At 41.3% G+C, this 22312-nt stretch overlaps 1 protein-coding gene across 4 annotated transcripts in view; it reads right to left on the bottom strand.

Annotated features, from left to right (window-relative positions):
- Positions 1-22312, bottom strand: part of TBX15 (T-box transcription factor 15) — a 134704-nt gene that overhangs the window by 5222 nt on the left and 107170 nt on the right. For 3 of the 4 annotated variants that reach the window (XM_055584598.1, XM_055584597.1, XM_055584599.1), the window contains exon 7: positions 17843-17940. In XM_055584598.1, the coding sequence (XP_055440573.1) occupies positions 17843-17940 (98 nt within the window). Of the gene's footprint in view, positions 1-2073; positions 2207-17842; positions 17941-22312 lie in introns of all 4 variants that reach the window. The other variant, XR_008715621.1, reaches the window with a different exon arrangement.

The following is a 22312-nucleotide window of genomic DNA, read 5'->3' as shown; positions in this document are numbered from 1 at the left end:
TTTATAACTCTAAATGCTTTTCTCGGAGGGCCCATGATGGAACGAATGGTACTGATTTAAGGCCTCAATTGGTTTCACTAGAAAAAAATAAGAAGGGAACTATTAACAAGTTACAGGGATCTCTGCCGAGCAGATGAGAGGCACATGTTAAAAAGTTTGTAGTCAGCTTGCTCTGGCTTTTAAATGACACTCACTGGAAATGAGGCTTGGTGGCCTGCTGAGCTTCAAGGGGTGAGAGCCCCCATACAAACTAGTGTTTGAAGGGGGAGAGCAAGGCTGTCTGAGAGAAGGTCACGTTGTTTCTATCCACTTTGAAGAAATGCTCTTATGTACTTAAAATAGTCAATAAAGATAACAGCTATTTTTTCAAAGTCCACACAAAAGAGAGAAGACTATGGCATTTGTTGTGCCGAGAAGCAAACCAAGATATTGAGAAGTCTTTACTCTCTTATGCTCTAACAGCTTGTCAGCTGTTAAACAAGATTGGGAGTGCCAGCCAAGTGCTAAATAAGCATAAGGAGGCAAGCTGCCCTCCCTGTGCATTTCAACACTTAGCTTCCTAGAGGCCTCTCAACCCAGAAGAGCCAGGGCCGAGTGGGAGGCCAGGCCTCTCTGATACACAGCAGTCAGAGCTGTCTCTCAAAGGAAATCATGCCTCGCTTTCCTGTGTAGCCTTGTCTTTGTCCCCATCTGCTCTGTACAGGCAGGTCTGGAATGCTCTAAGAGTGTTGATTTAAACGTTATTTAATGGATGAACAGGGGCTATAGAGTCAAACAAACCCAGTTCTAATCCCAGTGGTCTTTCTAATGATGGGACCTTGGCAAGTGGGCTTCTCCATATAGATGGAATTTTGAATATCAACATTGTAAGCATGTACAGAGAAATGGATGAAATAATATACTATCCTCTTGAAAAGCAAGATCAAACAGTCAATCCTAAAGGAAATCAACCCTGAATTGGAAGGACTGATGCTGAAGATGAAGTTCCAATACTTTGGCCACCTGATGTTGAAGAGCTGACTCATTGGAAAAGATCCTGATGCTGGGAAAGACTGGGTCCTAGTGGGGATGGCTGTTGTGGGTTGGCCCCTGTTCATGGAGCTGAGCATCCTGGCCACTCTACGCTGTAGGAGGCATTATGTCACAGCAAACTGCCCAGATGTAACAGGCTTTTGGAGTCTCTAAGGCTGTGAATGGTGGAGCACTGGACACCCACCGGGTCCATATCCCAAAGGCTAAATCAACTGTTTCCTCTCTGAACTATCTGCCCCTTCCCTCTCACTCCCCCCTTGGGATGGAAATAAGATGCTCCATGTCTCCATCTCTCCTCAGATCAGATCCAGCAAAGTGAAATTGAATACAAACAATTTAGGTAAGTGGGTGTCCTTCTCACTGTCCTCAGAGATCTTAATCCTTCCGAAGTGTGAAGTCACTCAGTCGTGTCCCAAACTTTGCGGCCCCATGGACTGTATGTAGCCTACCAGGCTCCTCTGTCCATGGAATTCTCCAAGTAGCCATTCCCTTCTCCAGGGGATCGTCCCAACCCAGGAATCACATCTAGGTATCCTGCCTTACAAATGGATTCTTTACCATTTGAACCACTAGGGGCCCCACTTCTGAGAGATGATTAAAATGTAATGCTGTAAGTAGCTAAAAGTTCTCCAGCATTTCAGGACCAATCCTCCACCACCCCACTTCCCTGCAGGCTATTCGACCCACAACCCAAAGTGAGGAGGTACTCAAAATTCACTCCAATGTTAACTTGCTCCAACATTCAAGGCCAACAGCCAAAATAACCAAAAAGAATACATGTTTAGCAGTGATTCCATACAAGGGCAATAACCTAGAATATACTTGTGTAGCATGAAGACAAGTTAAATGTGACCATGAAAATCCTGAATACCAAACCTGCTGACTTTTGCATCTTTAGATTGATCACTTCCAGATTGTAACATGGAGACTTTCACAAACAGTGTCCTTGTGGGTTTATTTTGTTGTGCTTCCCCCAAAATTGAAAAACAGTGAAACAAAACCCCATCTGGGCTAGTGAAGAATAAATTTCCATATAATTACTTGGTTCCATGAGCCAGGCTCTTCTCTCATATAACTCAATGGCATCTGTCCCTGAGGAGTGCCGATCCACCAGGTGCCCTTGAGCAGCCTTCTTCAAGGCTTTCAAACAGGTAAGAGGTAGAACGTCAGAATCCTATGGATGAATGCCAGAGAATAAACCCAGAGGCCATAAAGCTTAATGATCAGACCCCTGTTTATCCCAACTAAGGAATAACCCTTAGTTGAAATGAGCACTCTTCTCAAAACAGAAATATAAACATTATAGTGTTAATGGGAATTATGTGGTTTCAATCCTAGAAAGAGTCTTTATGAGTCTTCAATCCTAGAAAGAGTGCATCTCCCATAAAGTTTAAAGATATACATTGTTTCAAACCTATTCCTTTTAAAACAGTTTTAGATTCACCCAATTCTCATTTTTCACATTGGTTCTCTGTGTTCTGAGTCTCTCTGCTTCTTCAATGCCCCTATTTCATACCTACCACATTCCCCACCACATTCATACCTACCACAGAATGTTCAAACTACCAAACAATTGCACTCATTTCACATGCTGCTGCTGCTGCTAAGTTGCTTCAGTCGTGTCCAACTCTTAGCGACCCCATGGACTGCAGCCTACCAGGCTCCTCCGTCCATGGGATTTTCCAGGCAAGAGTACTGGAGTGGGTTGCCATTGCCTTCTCCGATTTCACATGCTAGCAAAGTAATGCTCAAAATTCTCCAACGTCATAGAAAAAGCAAGAGAATTCCAGAAAAACATCTACTTCTGCTTTGTTGACTATGCCAAAGCCTTTGACTGTGTGGATCACAATAAACTGTGGAAAATTCTTAAAGAGATGGGAATACCAGAACACCTCACCTACCTCCTGAGAAACCTGTATGCAGGTCAAGAAGCAACACTTAGAACCGGACATAGGACAACAGACTGGTTCCAAATTGAGAAAGGAATACATCAAGGCCGTATACTGTCACCCTGTTTATTTAAATTATATGCAGAGGATATTGTGCAAAATGCCAACTGGATGAAGCACAAGCTTGAATTAAGATTGTCAGGAGAAATATCAATAACCTCAGATATGCAGATGATACCACCCTTACAGCAGAAAGCTAAGAGGAACTAAAGAGCCTCTTGATGAGGGTGAAAGAGGAGAGTGAAAAAGCTGGCTTAAAACTCAGCATTCAAAAAAATTAAGATAATGGCATTCAGACCCATCACTTCATGGCAAATAGATGGAGAAACAATGGAAACAGTGACAGACTTTATTTTCTTTGGCTCCAAAATCATTGCAGGTGGCAAATGTAGCCATGAAATTAAAAGAAGCTTGATCCTTGGAATAAAAGCTATGACAAACCTAGACAGAGACATCAATTTGCCAACAAAGGTTCGTATAGTCAAAGCTATGGTTTTTCCAGTAGTCGTGTATGGATGTGAGAGTTGGACCATAAAGAAGGCTGAGTGCCCAAGAACGGATACTTTTGAACTGTGGTGTTGGAGAAGACTCTTGAGAGTCCCTTGGACTGCAAGGAGATCCAACCAGTCAATCCTAAAGGAAATCAGTCCTGAATATTCATTGGAAGGACTGATGCTGAAGCTGAAGCTCCAATACTTTGGCCACCTGATGCAAAGAGCCAACTTATTAGAAAAGACCCTGATGCTGGGAAAAATTGAAGGCAGGAGGAGAAGGGGACAACAGAAGATGAGATGCTTGGATGGCATCACCGACTCAATGGACATGAGTTCGAGCAAACTCTGGGAGATGGTGAAGGACAGAAAAGTCTTGCGTGCTGCGTGCTGGGGTCGCAAAGAGTCAGAGATGACTGAGGGAACAACAATAACCATATTCCCTAGGTGGCACACTCCCATTTTTTCACTTTCCATTAACTTGCTTATTTTCTCTGATCCTTGTTTTACTGCCTTCTCTGGTGCAGTTTACATCTGCTATTACTGTCATTTGGAATCCTGCCTCGTTCCTGGCAACAGCATCCACTTTTCCCTCTGAGAAACACTCCCTCTCCCGCTCACCCTTCACCCATACCTCCAAGGAAGGGATGTGACTCAGGCCTGGATGAGCTAAGCAACCCATCCCTGCCACAGTAATTAATTCAGAGGCAACTCAGTTAGAGTCAATGAAACTCAGTGAGATTGTGCTAGAAATCTTAAAGAAAGATACATGACCTTTCCCATCTAATTTAAACCTAAAAAGATGCAGGTCCAGGAATGCTGGCAGCTAGGTCACCACCATGGGGAGCCTGAGGATGAAGTCTGGTGAGAGATGATAATGACTTGGAGTAGAGTAGTAACAAGGGAGATTAGAGATGTGAGCAGATTCAAGAATTTGGTAATGGCTGGATATGGTGGGGACAGGGAGGCCTGTAGTGCTGCAGTCCATGGGGCTGCAGAGTCAGACATGACTGAGAGACTGAGCTGAACTGAACTGGATATGGTGGGTAAGGAGGGAGGGAACTGTCTCAGATGGCTAACGGGCAGCAGCGTCCTTCCCCCAGGAGAGGGCGCCAATTCTGTGAGGCAAATCATGGGCTCCGTTTTGGACATATTGAGCATAAGGGACTATAGGACAAAACAGAATATGTACCCAATAACCACTTGCCCTGGGGCTTCCCAGATGGCTCAGTGGAACAGAACCCACTTGCCAGGGCAGGAGATGCAGGAGACTGGGGTTCCATCCTAGGGTCAGGAAGATCCCTTAGAGGAGGAAATGGCAACCCACTCTAGTATTCTTGCCTGTAAAACTCCATGGACAGAGGAACCCAGCAGGCTATAGTTCACAGTGCCGGGAAGAGTCAGACATGACTGAGCAACTAAGCACCAGAAGCACGAGCAGCTATTTGCTCTATGGATTGAATTGATACACTCTCCAGTACTCGTCAAGAACTCCTCTCGGACATTATTTCTTACCTCAGGGATAAATGAGATCAGCATAAACTGGCTATCTTTGAAACATTGTAATGATCAAAGACCTCTGTCCACTGAACTTTCCTCCATTCCCAATCTCTTTACTAGTATGAATTTTCTCAGTATTTGATCTCTTTCACTGACCAACCTCTAATCAACACAAATTAACTGGTAAAAATAAGGACCTACTAGAGTTAACGCTCAAGTTGTTGACAACCCCAACAGAGCCCTTCACGAGCCTAACTTTTAACTGCCTGATAAACACTAAAAAACGCAAAGGTGCTGAAATCCGTCTAGTGATGTCTGCCACCAGTTGAGGGGAAGGGAGTTTTCTGTTGATGGCAGGTCTCCTTACATTCGCAGATGGAGACGTATGACCAGCTTTGGAGCCACTGGTCCCGGATGGTTCCTTTTCACATAACCGTTGTCAGATCACTTGGAGACTCCACTCACAAAAACCCTCTCAGTATTGGTCATACAAGTAGCTCCATTGCGTATATTATCAGAACAACCTCATCACAACAACAGGATTAAACTTGGCTATAACTGACCTGGGCTCTTATTTCTTTTTACTTCTTTGTCTGTGTTGCCTCCACTTCCATAAGCACAACTTACTTGGTTAGTTTTCTTTGTCCCTGCCACAAGCAGTGTTTAGGCAGAAGCCATTCCTGAAATATAATTTCTATCTCCAGACTATCCAAAAGTATAAACTCCCTTGCTGATTGTGAAGATGTCTGAAAATAAAACCATACACTTGACTTCATAAAAATGAAATATGGATTTATTATTTATAGAGCTAATGCTCAAGTTGTTGACAATTAACCATCAAATGGATTAATAAACTGTGTGTGTGTGCGTGTGTGTGTGTGTGTATGGTAAGTAAGAAGGAAGAAAGTCTGGTGGAAAGGAAAGTGCCCAGTGAAGCAGGAGATCCACTGAGTCCTCAACTCAGTTCTGCCAGCGCTTAACTGCAGATACATTCCTAGGCTGCTCTATGCCTCTGTTTATTTTTGTGTTAAAGTCAAAGGACAATGACTCCCATGCATTCTTCTCCATAAGAGGAAACAACTATTTAGAGCATCCATTCGATGTATTTTTTAAAATAGAAGGATTCGGATTTTTTTAAAACTGTGGTTAATTCACCTAAGCACATTCCTTGAAATGTTATCAACAGATGGGTCTTAATGAAAGAGAAATTTAACTGACAACAAGATGGAAGAGCACCCTTCACTTCATCTAAGCAGAATGGCTGATCCAGCCTCCAGCAGCAGCACCACCACAAAACTGTCCCAGGGCTAAGTGTTTGACATCCAGATATTCATGTGCTTGAAGCAATGAGGTAATGTGGACACCTGGGTGAGTCGATCACTGCTTGGATCTTTAGTCGGGTGCCAACATTCCCAATAGTCTCTTCACCAAAAGGGAGTTAGCACAAAACCTGTCTGCCATTGAAGCTTCCACTAGAAACTCACCACTCTTTACTTCTAAGACACAAAACAGTGTAACACAGACAGCTATGTCTCTTTTGTTCATTTTATGACTGATACTGTCCAGAGTTACTGGAAACCTCAGTTTTTAAAGGAAGAGGGAATGAGTATTGTTACTTTTACATCCTTTGTTAATGTCAAGAAACCCAAGCCACGTATTTTTAATAATGAGAATCTGGATCAAGTTCAATGTATAGTTCAAAAATATATTCCAATTAAACTATTGAATAGAGTCTTGGCTTTTCCTCTAGCACCATCTCACCACCATATGTATCCAATAATTCTATGCTCATTTCCCCCCATCAGTATAAAAAGAGACTCAATAAACAAGTGTGACATCTTGCTCTGCAAGTTCAGTTTCTCTTAAACCATTGTTTCCCATGTGTCAATAATAAGTCTTCAGATGGATAAATTTTCAACAGAAGCATCATGAACCCTGCTATGCTGCACTCCTTAGCAATGCAGGTTCCCTTTCAGCTTCCCCATTCCTATTGCACCTGCCCAGCGGTTCTACATGCTGGCGATATGTGGGTAGCCACCCCCAAACATTACTCCACATCGGTATCCATGCCCACATCCGGAGACTGTGCTCCAAGATTTAACTGGATGGTGACCCTGCCTGCCTGAGCCATAGTGCCACCAAGCGATCTCATTCACTATTCATTAAGCACTTCCTGGGTGCCAGGCCCTGGGGTAGATCTTGGGGACACAGCAATGAACACAATGTTACCACCCATGCCTGCTCTCAGGAACTGGCACCCCTACCACCCTTCTCATACCAGCCTTCATGATACAAACTCCTGCTCAGCTAGGGCTTGGAAAGTCAATGAGCAAAGAAAAGGCAGATAAGCAAGGAGACACCTCAGAAATAAAGAGGATCAAGTAAGTGTCTCTGCATGGCAGCTTCATTTATAAAGCATGTTTATGTAAATGCCCTCACAAACACACACACACAAAATCATCACTCTTCGGGATAATTACTTTTCTTTGAGATGAGGAAATGGATTCAGAAGTAACTTGCCCAAGGTTATATAGACAGTTTAGTGGCCATCAAGATGAAGGCCCAAATTTCCCAACTTCCACAAACCTTTGCCACAGAAGGGCCATGAAGGCATCAAAGCATCAGCAACACCCTGAATATATATTGACAGCATCAGAAGGAGCAAGATGCTGCCAACAAATGGCTTCCATTTCTCCTCCATTTATTCAAAAAGGAAATAAAAGGACTACCCTGGCAGTCCAGTGGTTAAGACTCTGAACTTCCAATGTCAGGGGTGTGGGCTTGATCCCACATGCCATATAGCATGGCCAAAAATAAAATAGGCCTCCTTGTTCTCTCATAGTAAAAAAGCAATATAAAATAAAGCAAGAAAAATTTTTTTAAAGAGATGGATATTCTGGACCACTTGCCTCCCCAGATCCCTGTGAAGATGAATGGTCTAATCATGTTATGAATAAATTATCAGAACAGCAACATTTTCTGTCTCTGGTGTGCTTTCTTCTCTGGTATTGATATGAGGGACATAGGGGGTGAAGACAATGACAACAATGATGATGATGACGAGAATGGCAGAAAGCACATACTGAGGGCTTCATTTGATCCTTCCATGAATTCTATTACAATCTCCCATTATGCAGATAAGAAAACTAAATGTCAGAAAGGATGAGGGGGGGGAGGAGCCAAGATGGCGGAGGAGTAGGACGGGGAGAACACTTTCTCCCCCACAAATTCATCAAAAGAGCATTTAAACATCGAGTAAATTCCACAAAACAACTTCCGAATGCCGGCAGAGGACATCAGGCACCCAGAAAAGCAGCCCAACTCTTCGAAAGGAGGTAGGAAAAAATATAAAAGACAAAAAAAGAGACAAAAGAGGGAGGGACGGAGTTCCGTCCCGGGAAGGGAGTCTTAAAAAGAGAGAAGTTTCCAAACACCAGGAAACCCTCTCACTGCCGAATCTGTGCCGAGCTTTGGAAGCACAGAGGGCAACATAAAAGGGAGGGGAAAAAAAAAAAATAAACAATTAAAAATCGCGGATTGTGAGCCCTACGGGAACTCCCCCAGCGGAGAAGCAGCGCAGACGCCTGCACACAGCATTAGCAAGCGGGGGCTGGGCAGGGAAGTGCGGCACGGGCTGTGTCCCTTAGAGTAAGAATCGGGCCGAATGTCCTGAGCGCTATCTGAGCGAAATAATTTGGGCTAGCAAACCAGACTGTGGGATATCTACCACGCGAAAAGCCAGCCCTAACCTAAGACACCGCCAGGCCCGCGCACAGAACAAAGGACTGAACAGAGATAGCCGGCTGCAGACCTCCCCCTCCGGTGACAGGCAACCAGAGCCGGAAGGGGGCAATCGCAGCCCCAGAGAGACACTATCTATAAAACTGTAAGCAGGCTTCTTTGCTAACTAAAACTTCTTGGGGGTCTGGACAGTCAACATCTGCCTGAGAAGGTGCGCCGGTTTTACACCCAGATAACCGAGTGGCGGGGAGGCGATAAGTCGCAGCATTGGCGCCCGCCAAGCACCTCATCGCCTGAGCTGCTCGACCTGGGAAGAACACAAAACGCAGGCCCAACCGAGTCTGCGCCTCTGAGGACTACCCGAGTGCCTGAACCTGAGCGGCTTGGACCTGGGAGCTCAGTCCAGGGCCGGCCTCTGATTGTTCCCGGCGGAACAACCTAGAGCCCAAGCAGTGTGGGCAGGGAGGTTACACGCGCCGTGAGCGGGGGCAGACCCAGTGTGGCCGAGGCACTTCGAGCGCACGCCAGTGTTATCTGTTTGCAGCATCCCTCCCTCCCTCCCCACAGCGCGGCTGAACAAGTGAGCCTAAATTAAAAAAAAAAAAATAGGGTCCTCCACCGTCCCCTTTGTGTCAGGGCGGGAACCAGACACTGAAGAGACCAGCAAACAGAAGAAGCTCTAACAGAGGGAAACGCCTTGGAAGCTACAGGCCATAGATTAAAACCCTGTGGTTACTACGGATTACATAGGAAGGGGCCTATAGATCTTGAGAAATATAAGTCGGACTAAGGAACTGCCAAAAATGAACTGAACCCACAATACTCACAACAAAACCAGAGAAAGACCTAGATATATTTTTACTATTTTTACGATCAATCTTTCTTTCTTTCTTTTTTTTTTTTAATTAAAAAAAAAATTTTTTTAAGTCCTCTATTGTCCTTTAATTTTCACTTTTATAACTATTACTTTGCAAAAAAAAAAAAAAAGACCCTATTTTTTTTTTTTTTTTCTTCTTCAGCAAACTTCATATATATATTTTATAATTTTTTGACCGTGGTTTTTTTTTTTTTTTTTTCTTTTTTCTTTTTCTTCTTTTCTTTAACATTGCATTTTTGAAATTCCAAACTCTACTCTAGATTTTTAATTTTAGCCTTTTGATATATGTTATCAATTTTGTACCTATAGTTTTTTTCATAATTGCTGTGACTTTTTTTTTTTTCCTCTGTTTCTTTCTCTTCTTCTTTTATATAACATCGTATATCTGCAATTCCAAACTCTACTCAAGATTTTTAATTTATGCTTTTTGGTATTTGATATCAATTTTGTACCTGTATTTTCTTTATAATTTTTGCGACATTGTTTTTGTTGGTTTGTTTGTTTTCTCTCTTTATTTTTCTTCTTCTTCTTTTTTTTTTTTTTTTTTTTTTTTTTTTTTTTTAACGTTGTATTTTTGAAATTCCAAACTCTACTCTGGATTTTTAATTTTTGCTGTTTGGTATTAGTTATCAATTTTGTACCTGTAGTTTCTTTATTACTTTCACGACCTTGTTTGTTTTTCTTTGTTCGTTTTTTCTCTCTTTCTTTTCCTTCTCCTTTTCATTAACATCGCATTTTTGAAATTCCAAACTCTACTCTAATTTCTAATTTTTGTTTTTATGTATTTGTTACCAATTTTGTACCTTTAAGAACCCAATCTTCAGGACCCATTTTTCACTAGTGTACGAGATTACTGGCTTGACTGCTCTCTCTCCCTTTGGACTCTCCATTTTCTCCACCAGGTCACCTGTATCTCCTCCCTAACCCCTCTCTACTCTACCCAACTCTGTGAATTTCTGTGTGTTCCAGACGGTGGAGAACACTTAAGGAACTGATTACTGGCTGGATCTGTCTCCCGCCTTTTCATTTCCCCCTTTTATCCTTCTGGCCACCTCTGTCTCCTGCCTCCTTCTTCTCTTCCCTGTATAACTCCGTGAACATCTCTGAGTGGTCCAGTTGTGGAGTGCACATAAGGAAGTGACTACTGGCTAGCCCACTCTCTCCACTATTGATTCCACCTCATCTCATTTGGGTCACCTCTAACTCCCTCCTCCCTCTTCTCTTCTCCATGTAACGCTGTGAACCTCTCTGAGTGACCCTCACAGTAGAGAAACTTTTCATCTTTAACGTAGATGTTTTATCAGTGGTGCTGGATAGAAGGAGAAGTTTTGAAACTACTGTAAAATTAAGACCGATAACTGGAAGTAGGAGGCTTAAGTCCAATCCCTGACTCCAGGGAACTCCTGACTCCAAGGAACATTAATTGACAGGAGCTCATCAAACGCCTCCATACCGACACTGAAACCAAGCACCACACAAGGGCCAACAAGTTCCAGGGAAAGACATAACAAGCAAATTCTCCAGCAACAAAGGAACACAGCCCTGAGCTTCAAGATACAGGCTGCCCAAAGTCACCCCAAAACCACAGACATCTCATAACTCATTACTGGACATTTCATTACACTCCAGAGAGAAGAAATACAGCTCCATCCACCAGAACATCGACACAAGCTTCCCTAACCAGGAAACCTTGACAAGCCACCTGTACAAACCCACACACAGCGAGGAAACGCCACAATAAAGAGAACTCCACAAACTGCCAGAATACAGAAAGGACACCCCAAACTCAGCAATTTAAACAAGATGAAGAGACAGAGGAATAGCCAGCAGATAAAGGAACAGGATAAATGCCCACCAAACCAAACCAAAGAGGAAGAGATAGGGAATCTACCTGATAAAGAATTCCGAATAATGATAGTGAAATTGATCCAAAATCTTGAAATTAAAATGGAATCACAGATAAATAGCCTGGAGGCAAGGATTGAGAAGATGCAAGAAAGGTTTAACAAGGACTTAGAAGAAATAAAAAAGAGTCAATATATAATGAATAATGCAATAAGTGAAATTAAAAACACTCTGGAGGCAACAAATAGTAGAATAACAGAGGCAGAAGATAGGATTAGTGAATTAGAAGATAGAATGGTAGAAATAAATGAATCAGAGAGGATAAAAGAAAAACGAATTAAAAGAAATGAGGACAATCTCAGAGACCTCCAGGACAATATTAAACGCTACAACATTCGAATCATAGGGGTCCCAGAAGAAGAAGACAAAAAGAAAGACCATGAGAAAATACTTGAGGAGATAATAGTTGAAAACTTCCCTAAAATGGGGAAGGAAATAATCACCCAAGTCCAAGAAACCCAGAGAGTCCCAAATAGGATAAACCCAAGGCGAAACACCCCAAGACACATAGTAATCAAATTAACAAAGATCAAACACAAAGAACAAATATTAAAAGCAGCAAGGGAAAAACAACAAATAACACACAAGGGAATTCCCATAAGGATAACAGCTGATCTTTCAATAGAAACTCTTCAAGCCAGGAGGGAATGGCAAGACATACTTAAAATGATGAAAGAAAATAATCTACAGCCCAGATTATTGTACCCAGCAAGGATCTCATTCAAGTATGAAGGAGAAATCAAAAGCTTTCCAGACAAGCAAAAGCTGAGAGAATTCTGCACCACCAAACCAGCTCTCCAACAAATACTAAAGGATATTCTCTAGACAGGAAACACAAAAATGGTGTATAAATTCGAACCCAAAACAATAAAGTAAATGGCAACGGGGTCATACTTATCAGTAATTACCTTAAACGTAAATGGGTTGAATGCCCCAACCAAAAGACAAAGACTGGCTGAATGGATACAAAAACAAGACCCCTGCATATGTTGTCTACAAGAGACCCACCTCAAAACAGGGGACACATACAGACTGAAAGTGAAGGGCTGGAAAAAGATTTTCCATGCGAATAGGGACCAAAAGAAAGCAGGAGTAGCAATACTCATATCAGATAAAATAGACTTTAAAACAAAGACTGTGAAAAGAGACAAAGATGGTCACTACATAATGATCAAAGGATCAATCCAAGAAGAAGATATAACAATTATAAATATATATGCACCCAACACGGGAGCACCGCAGTATGTAAGACAAATGCTAACAAGTACGAAAGAAGAAATTAACAATAACACAATAATAGTGGGAGACTTTAATACCCCACTCACACCTATGGATAGATCAACTAAACAGAAAATTAACAAGGAAACACAAACTTTAAACGATACAATAGACCAGTTAGACCTAATTGATATCTATAGGACATTTCATCCCAAAACAATGAATTTCACCTTCTTCTCAAGCGCACATGGAACCTTCTCCAGGATAGATCACATCCTGGGCCATAAAGCTAGCCTTGGTAAATTCAAAAAAATAGAAATCATTCCAAGCATCTTTTCTGACCACAATGCAGTAAGATTAGATCTCAATTACAGGAGAAAAACTATTAAAAAATCCAACATATGGAGGCTGAACAACACGCTGCTGAATAACCAACAAATCACAGAAGAAATCAAAAAAGAAATCAAAATTTGCATAGAAACGAATGAAAATGAAAACACAACAACCCAAAACCTGTGGGACACGGTAAAAGCAGTCCTAAGGGGAAAGTTCATAGCAATACAGGCACACCTCAAGAAACAAGAAAAAAGTCAAATAAATAACCTAACTCTACACCTAAAGCAACTAGAAAAGGAAGAAATGAAGAACCCCAGGGTTAGTAGAAGGAAAGAAATCTTAAAAATTAGAGCAGAAATAAATGCAAAAGAAACAAAAGAGACCATAGCAAAAATCAACAAAACCAAAAGCTGGTTCTTTGAAAGGATAAATAAAATCGACAAACCATTAGCCAGACTCATCAAGAAACAAAGGGAGAAAAATCAAATCAATAAAATTAGAAATGAAAATGGAGAGATCACAACAGACAACACAGAAATACAAAGGATCATAAGAGACTACTATCAACAATTATATGCCAATAAAATGGACAACGTGGAAGAAATGGACAAATTCTTAGAAAAGTACAACTTTCCAAAACTCGATCAGGAAGAAATAGAAAATCTTAACAGACCCATCACAAGCACGGAAATTGAAACTGTAATCAAAAATCTTCCAGCAAACAAAAGCCCAGGTCCAGACGGCTTCACAGCTGAATTCTACCAAAAATTTAGAGAAGAGCTAACACCTATCCTGCTCAAACTCTTCCAGAAAATTGCAGAGGATGGTAAACTTCCAAACTCATTCTATGAGGCCACCATCACCCTAATACCAAAACCTGACAAAGATCCCACAAAAAAAGAAAACTACAGGCCAATATCACTGATGAACATAGATGCAAAAATCCTTAACAAAATTCTAGCAATCAGAATCCAACAACACATTAAAAAGATCATACACCATGACCAAGTGGGCTTTATCCCAGGGATGCAAGGATTCTTCAATATCCGCAAATCAATCAATGTAATACACCACATTAACAAATTGAAAAATAAAAACCATATGATTATCTCAATAGATGCAGAGAAAGCCTTTGACAAAATTCAACATCCATTTATGATAAAAACTCTCCAGAAAGCAGGAATAGAAGGAACCTACCTCAACATAATCAAAGCTATATATGACAAACCCACAGCAAACATTATCCTCAATGGTGAAAAATTGAAAGAATTTCCTCTAAAGTCAGGAACAAGACAAGGGTGCCCACTTTCACCATTACTATTCAACATAGTTTTGGAAGTTTTGGCCACAGCAATCAGAGCAGAAAAAGAAATAAAAGGAATCCAAATTGGAAAAGAAGAAGTCAAGCTCTCACTGTTTGCAGATGACATGATCCTCTACATAGAAAACCCTAAAGACTCCACCAGAAAATTACTAGAACTAATCAATGACTATAGTAAAGTTGCAGGATATAAAATCAACACCCAGAAATCCCTTGCATTCCTATACACTAATAATGAGAAAACAGAAAGAGAAATTAAGGAAACAATTCCATTCACCATTGCAACGGAAAGAATAAAATACTTAGGAATATATCTACCTAAAGAATCTAAAGACCTATATATAGAAAACTATAAAACACTGGTGAAAGAAATCAAAGAGGACACTAACAGATGGAGAAATATACCATGTTCATGGATTGGAAGAATCAATGTAGTGAAAATGAGTATACTACCCAAAGCAATCTATAGATTCAATGCAATCCCTATCAAGCTACCAACAGCATTCTTCACAGAGCTAGAACAAATAATTTCACAATTTGTATGGAAAAACAAAAAACCTCGAATAGCCAAAGCGATCTTGAGAAAGAAGAATGGAACTGGAGGAATCAACCTACCTGACTTCAGGCTCTACTACAAAGCCACAGTTATCAAGACAGTAAGGTACTGGCACAAAGACAGAAATATAGATCAATGGAACAAAATAGAAAGCCCAGAGATAAATCCACGCACATATGGACACCTTATCTTCGACAAAGGAGGCAAGAATATACAATGGATTAAAGACAATCTCTTTAACAAGTGGTGCTGGGAACTCTGGTCAACCACTTGTAAAAGAATGAAACTAGAACACTTTCTAACACCATACACAAAAATAAACTCAAAATGGATTAAAGATCTAAACGTAAGACCAGAAACTATAAAACTCCTAGAGGAGAACATAGGCAAAACACTCTCTGACATACATCACAGCAGGATCCTCTATGACCCACCTCCCAGAATATTGGAAATAAAAGCAAAAATAAACAAATGGGACCTAATTAACCTTAAAAGCTTCTGCACATCAAAGGAAACTATTAGCAAGGTGAAAAGACAGCCTTCAGAATGGGAGAAGATAATAGCAAATGAAGCAACTGACAAACAACTAATCTCGAGAATATACAAGCAACTCCTACAGCTCAACTCCAGAAAAATAAATGACCCAATCAAAAAATGGGCCAAAGAACTAAATAGACATTTCTCCAAAGAAGACATAAAGATGGCTAACAAACACATGAAAAGATGCTCAACATCACTCATTATCAGAGAAATGCAAATCAAAACCACTATGAGGTACCATTTCACACCAGTCAGAATGGCTGCAATCCAAAAGTCTACAAGTAATAAATGCTGGAGAGGGTGTGGAGAAAAGGGAACCCTCTTACACTGTTGGTGGGAATGCAAACTAGTGCAGCCACTATGGAGAACAGTGTGGAGATTCCTTGAAAAACTGGAAATAGACATGCCTTATGATCCAGCAATCCCACTGCTGGGCATACACACTGAGAAAACCAGAAGGGAAAGAGACACGAGTACCCCAATGTTCATCGCAGCACTGTTTATAATAGCCAGGACATGGAAGCAACCTAGATGTCCATCAGCAGATGAATGGATAAGAAAGCTGTGGTACATATACACAATGGAGTATTATTCAGCCATTAAAAAGAATACATTTGAATCAGTTCTAATGAGGTGGATGAAACTGGAGCCTATTATACAGAGTGAAGTAAGCCAGAAAGAAAAACACCAATACAGTATACTAACGCATATATATGGAATTTAGAAAGATGGTAACAATAACCCTGTGTACGAGACAGCAAAAGAGACACTGATGTATAGAACAGTCTTATGGACTCTGTGGGAGAGGGAGAGGGTGGGAAGATTTGGGAGAATGGCATTGAAACATGTAAATATCATGTATGAAATGAGTTGCCAGTCCAGGTTCGATGCACGATACTGGATGCTTGGGGCTGGTGCACTGGGACGACCCAGAGGGATGGAATGGGGAGGGAGGAGGGAGGAGGGTTCAGGATGGGGAACACATGTATACCTGTGGCGGATTCATTTTGATATTTGGCAAATCTAATACAGTTATGTAAAGTTTAAAAATAAAATAAAAAAAAAAAAAAAAAAAAAAAAAAAAAGAAAGGATGAGGGACTTGATCAATGTCACCAAGCTAGCAAAGAACAGTGATAAGAGCCTAACTCAAGCTGTCTGACTCCAGAACCTATGCTTTTAATCACTATCTCATGTTAAAGCCTGAGGGAGTTCAGTAATTCACATCATAAAACTTAATTCAGTGTGCAGACTGCTAGAACCTCCCTGAGAAGGGGGTGAAATATAATATGTTATCAAGTCCTAGAAGGGATTCCTATATCACTGAGCCATATTTTAAAAACTAGGACTCTATTAATAGCAACTATTTGATAGAATGAGTTCAAACTAATTTTGATCACTGTCACTTCAAGACAAGAGGAGGCTGGAGAGGAAGACTCATTAAGCATCTGACATTTGGGAAACTTTCACTTGGGTACCCGGTGAATGGGTGCTGCCCCCAGGAGAGCCAGTGGTTGGACTGAAAAGGTGAAATCAGCCCATGAGCCTGTTCACGTGGCCACAGGCTTCCCAACCTGAGAAGAGAAGGGAGATTAAAAATCGGATGAAAAGCACAAAGCAGTGGAAGAAAAGTCTACTCTGCCCATCCACTTGAGATGGGTGAGGCTCCACACCAGCGACAGGAGAAGGCACAAGTGAGAAGATTCAGAGGGGCTTGCAGCAGCCCCCGCCTCACTGTCAGACTTGAGTGATTCATTCCCACTGTCCGAGGCTAAGTTGTTTCTTATCTACAAACTAGAATAAGAAAACAGATAAGGCTGCCATGAGTAATAAATGAAATTATTATTATCTCCCAGTCTCCACCCCTGGTGGCTCCCTGGTGGTTCAGTTGGTAAAGAATCTGCCTGCAGTGCAGGAGACCCAGGTTTGATCCCCTGGAGAAGGAAATGGCACTCCACTCCAGTATTCTTGCCTGGAAAACCCCACGGACAGAGAAGCCTGGTAGGCTACAGTCCATGGTGTCACAGAGAGTCGGACATGACTGAGTGACTAACACTTTCACTTTCCAAATCCTAAGGGCTACATGAATGCTTAGTGATAGAAACAATCATCTTACCACCATTGTGATCATGAACATAACCTTGCTTAGGGAAAAGGGAGAGGGATCTGGAGATGCCAGGTAAAACACTGCCTCTGAAACCAGCTTATCTGTACAATCGGTGATGCTCTGGTTATTTACGGAGCTATCTGGTACTCTTCGTTCCAGGAGAGTCCATGTAACTCGTGGCTTGGCTTGGGGCCAGCTGTGCTATATTCAGTTCAGCTCCCACTCCCTCCCCCGCACAGTCTCTAAGCAGAGGCCTTGCCCGGGGCTTTACCTTGCTGCTTTTGCATGGTGGTGAAATCTTCAAAGGTGAGTGTGCGCACAGGGGGTCTCCAGAATGCATAAGTCTCCATGATGGCTTCCAGTCCCGTTCTACAGAGAGAAGAGCCAGCAAGTTGTTAAATAATCCCCAGAAATTCATTGACTTAAAAAAAAAAAATCCTGAGGTGGTTTGGTGACAATCAGTATATGCATAAGAACTGAGCGGTATCATCGCTGGGATAAACTGGTCTGGAAGAGCACAGGTACAGATGTTGCTAGACTACAGGAGAAAGAAGAAATTAACCCAATTCAGATTATCTGCAAACGAGTTATAGCTATGATAGAATTTCACTCTGACCTTTCTTCAGAGAAGGTTTAGCCTGCATGAAAAATACACGTTAAATGTTAAAGGTCAAGGCCCCTGGATGTCATGAACAGATCCGAGCAGAGAGCAGCAGTGACCATTTCCCTACAAGACAATGTCATCAACACTACCACAGTGCACAGATACAGTCCGCCCCAGAGTCAACTCCGCCACCAGCTATGTGGAGTCAATGAAACCGTCATATTGCTGTGCCTTTAAAGGCTTCTTAAATCAACCGAGACAGGCAGGGTAATAGAAATAGAAGGAGAGATAAGTGATCAAATACACTTGAATTTCTGCTGCATCAGGAAATGCCTACTTGAAGGCACAACAAGTGTTTTGGTCCCTAAAATTATACCTCAAACAAAAGGACCAGTACATTTCTGCAAATATTTATCTGCATTCTGTAATATAATAACCAAAGTGGTCTTTGAGAGTCATATACTTGGGACTTCAGGAACAGCCAATATTTTTATAATATATTACTTTAAGGCTTCTGCTTCATTGATACTGGAAATTCCATTAACTGAACTGTGTGCACACTGCCTAGTTTATCCTTCAATAAATTCTGTTATATATATGTATATATCTTTAGGGCTTCCCTGGTGGCTTAGTGGTGAAGAAGCTACCTGCCAATGCAGGAGACAGGGGCTCAATCTCTGGGTCAGGAAGATCCCTTGGAGAAGGAAATGGCAACCCACTCTAGTATTCTTGCCTGGGAAATCCTAGAGACAGAAGGAGTTTGGCGGGCTATAGTCAACGGGGTCAAAAAAAGTCAGACACGACCTAGCAACTAAACAACAACAATTTATGAGATTGATAGACATTGTTTCAACATAATTATCTAGGTTATCTGGATAATCTTAAGTATATTACTGCTGATATTCCATAGCCTCAAAAGAGAATATTGGTTGGTGCTTTGTTTACAGCTTTGAAACACAGCTTCTGATTATTCACTCTTTAAAACTAATTGTTTCACTTCCAGCTACATGGAGGCAGGGGAAATTCTGGCAGAAGGTAGAAGAAGAAAGTTAAAGAAGAGTAGGGAGCATAAATCCTTTCATTGCAAAGTCACTGGAAAGGAACACAGTGTCCCTTCCTGGAAAAGATACGCTTTCCTCTTGAGATGAAATTTAGGCTGCCTGTCCTCCCTAGGTAATACATATCCAGCATTCTCTTCAGTCCGGCACAGCAAGAATAATGTGAGAAGTTTTATTTTAAGTGGGAACAAATATCCTTCCCTAAAAATGATTACAACATCCCCTGAGGTTCTTCTCTGATGAACTGCTGATACACTGATTGACTCTTTGTGTTGTAAAATTTCCTCTCTGAACTGGCCATACTTGCACAGTTAACTTTCTAAAGTCTTCCCTGGAATCTTGGAGGCTTTAAATACACCAATGTTGGCAAATCAAACTCTGTATTTTTAGAAGAGGTTGAGAGGAGAGGGTGTTGCATGGTGTTTATTAGCTGTTAATCTGTTAAAAGTAGGAATAGAAGACATCTCCACATAGTCACCGTACATTAATGCTGAATACAGTACATGAAACTATTTGTGGAGAGAAACAGTCCAGGCAATTAGGGAGTTCAGAATAATAAGGGGATAGACAGATAAAGCCATGCTGAGCCTTGATGAACATAAAAAATAGACAGGCCAGGCTTAGCTCTTACTGCCTTGTTTTGGAATGTTGGGGGCTCACCAGAACATCTTAGGATTCTCTTTAATGGCATGAGAGGCTCACTGAAAATGGCCAAAGTCTCTATTGTTCCACCTCCTATTCCATCCTTCCCAGCAACATGTACCAATGATGGGGACAAAATATTAGTTCAAGGACAAAGAACAGTTCCTTCTCACTTCATAATAAAGTGATAGAACACTGTGAAGAAGTCACAATACACTGATTATACTGCCAATGTTATATTTGTTAAAGGAATAAAAAATGAACATTAATCTTATTTACATAACAGGCAAAAAGGGCAAAGGTATTAATAATTTTATTTAAGTAGTTAACTTTAAAAAGGATAGCAGACATTCATCCATTATCCAAATCTAAAATCTCCTCCCTATGTTACCATCTATTAGATGGAGAGTTATCTAGCCTTGGTTTGAGTATTTCCCAAGGAAAATATATAGTTTTGTGACAGATCTATTAGAAAGTTCTTTCTGACCTTGAGCTGAAATCTCTGATGTAAACTTTTCTTGTTAAAAAAATAAACATTTTTAGTTTAAAAAAAATAAGCATTTTAAATTTTGGAATACTTTTAGATTTATAGAAGTATCAAACGTAATGCAGAAAATTCCAGTGTAACTGATGTAACTTTTACCCTCTGGTTCCATTGTTGTTGTTATTGTTGTTGTTTAGTCACTAAGTCCGTCCGACTCTTCTGCGACCCCATGAACTGCAACCCACCAGGCTCTTCTGTCTATGGGATTCTCTGGGCAAGAATACAGGAGTGGGTTACCATTCCTTTCTCCAAGGGATCTTCCTGACCCAGGGATGGAACCGGCATATCCTGCATTAGCAGGCAGATTCTTTACCACTGAGCCACCTGGGAAGCCCCTGGTCCTATTGTGCTGTATGCTAAGTCATTTCAGTCGTCTCCAATTCTTTGTGACCCTATGGACCACAGCCTGCCAGGCTCCTCTGTCCATGGGACACTTCAGGCAAGAATACTGCCAATGAGTAAACAGAAAGAGTGCCAGACACCTTCCATATCCTCATCAGGAAAAGCTTCCTTAGCTCTTAACATAATGTACGACATGCCACATATAGACATGCCCATGGTCCATCTAGTCCAGGTGTCTGTCACAGGAGGGTTTTCTGGTGGTGAATTTGGGGTTGGGCATGACAACCAAAAACTAACAGCTAAGTCCATACATTTCTGACCACACTTTACTAATGCTCTGTGGATCTATCTCTTATAGATTCATCCTAGACCTTACTGAATCTTATTTATATATTCAGATTGGGTCTCTTTTTTAAAAAAATCAATCCTGTTTACTATGAGCTTCCCTGGTGGCTCAGATGGTAAAGAATCCACCTGAAATGTGGGAGACCTAGGTTCAATCCCTGGGTCAGGAAGATTCCCTGGCGGAAGAAGGCATGGCAACCCACTCCAATATTCTTGCCTGGAGAATCTCCATGGACAGAGGAGCCTGGTGGGCTACGGTCCATGGGGTCACAAAGAGATGGATCTGACTAAGCACAAGCATAGTTATTGTTTACTATATGCCACATCATATCTGTCTTCAGACTTCACTAAGCTTTATTGTATAGATCAAATTGTTCAAAAGCACTATTTTTTTTCTTTATCAGGATTTGGTAAAGTGCCACAGCAAGGTAAGTATTAGCTAATTTACTTTCCACCATATTTTTAAAATTTATTTTTGGCTGCCCTGAGTCTTCGTTGCAGCACATTTGCTTGCTCTGGTTGTGGAAAGCAGGGGCTACGCTTCCACTGCGGTGTGTGAGGCTTCTCACTGTGGTGGCTTCTCATGTCAGGGAGCATGGGCTCTAGGGCTTGTGGGCCTCAGTCGCTGTGGCACATGGACTTAGTTGCCCCTCGGCATGTGGGATCTGCCCCAATCAGGGATCGAACCCATGTCCTCTGCATTGGCAGGCGGATTCTCAACCACTGGATCACCAGGGAAGTCCCACAACCATGCTTTTCTATGTCCCATACTTAGCACAATGCCTTTTACATGGCAAGATTTCAATTTATATATATTAAATTAATAAATGAAGGAATCATTTTTATTACTTATTTAATATTTATTACTATTTTTATTACTGAGTCACTATTTCCCAAACTTTAATCAGCATTCATTTTTCCAAGCCTAAAACAGGAAAACAACTTGATATCCCATCAAGACTCTGAAGACAGAAAGAATTCTCTAGTACTAGAGACGGGAATTGCATCTATGTATGGCTGTTTGTGTCTTTCTTGACTCAGGTCCCAGAGAGGTTTCAGTTTTTCTTTGGTTTCTTCTGTTCTGGTCATGGAATTTCTAACCTTCAACAGAGTCTGAGTCCCCTAGCACAGGCCAGTCATTTCTACCCTCATCTTCTCTTATAAGAATCCTTGCCAACTACCCATTAACATCTTCAGCCACTTGGA

Source organism: Bubalus kerabau, chromosome 6 (assembly GCF_029407905.1).
Source record: "Bubalus kerabau isolate K-KA32 ecotype Philippines breed swamp buffalo chromosome 6, PCC_UOA_SB_1v2, whole genome shotgun sequence".
NCBI lineage: Eukaryota > Metazoa > Chordata > Mammalia > Artiodactyla > Bovidae > Bubalus > Bubalus kerabau.
Note: the sequence above shows the minus strand (reverse complement) of the source record. Positions and strands in the feature narration are given on the sequence as shown.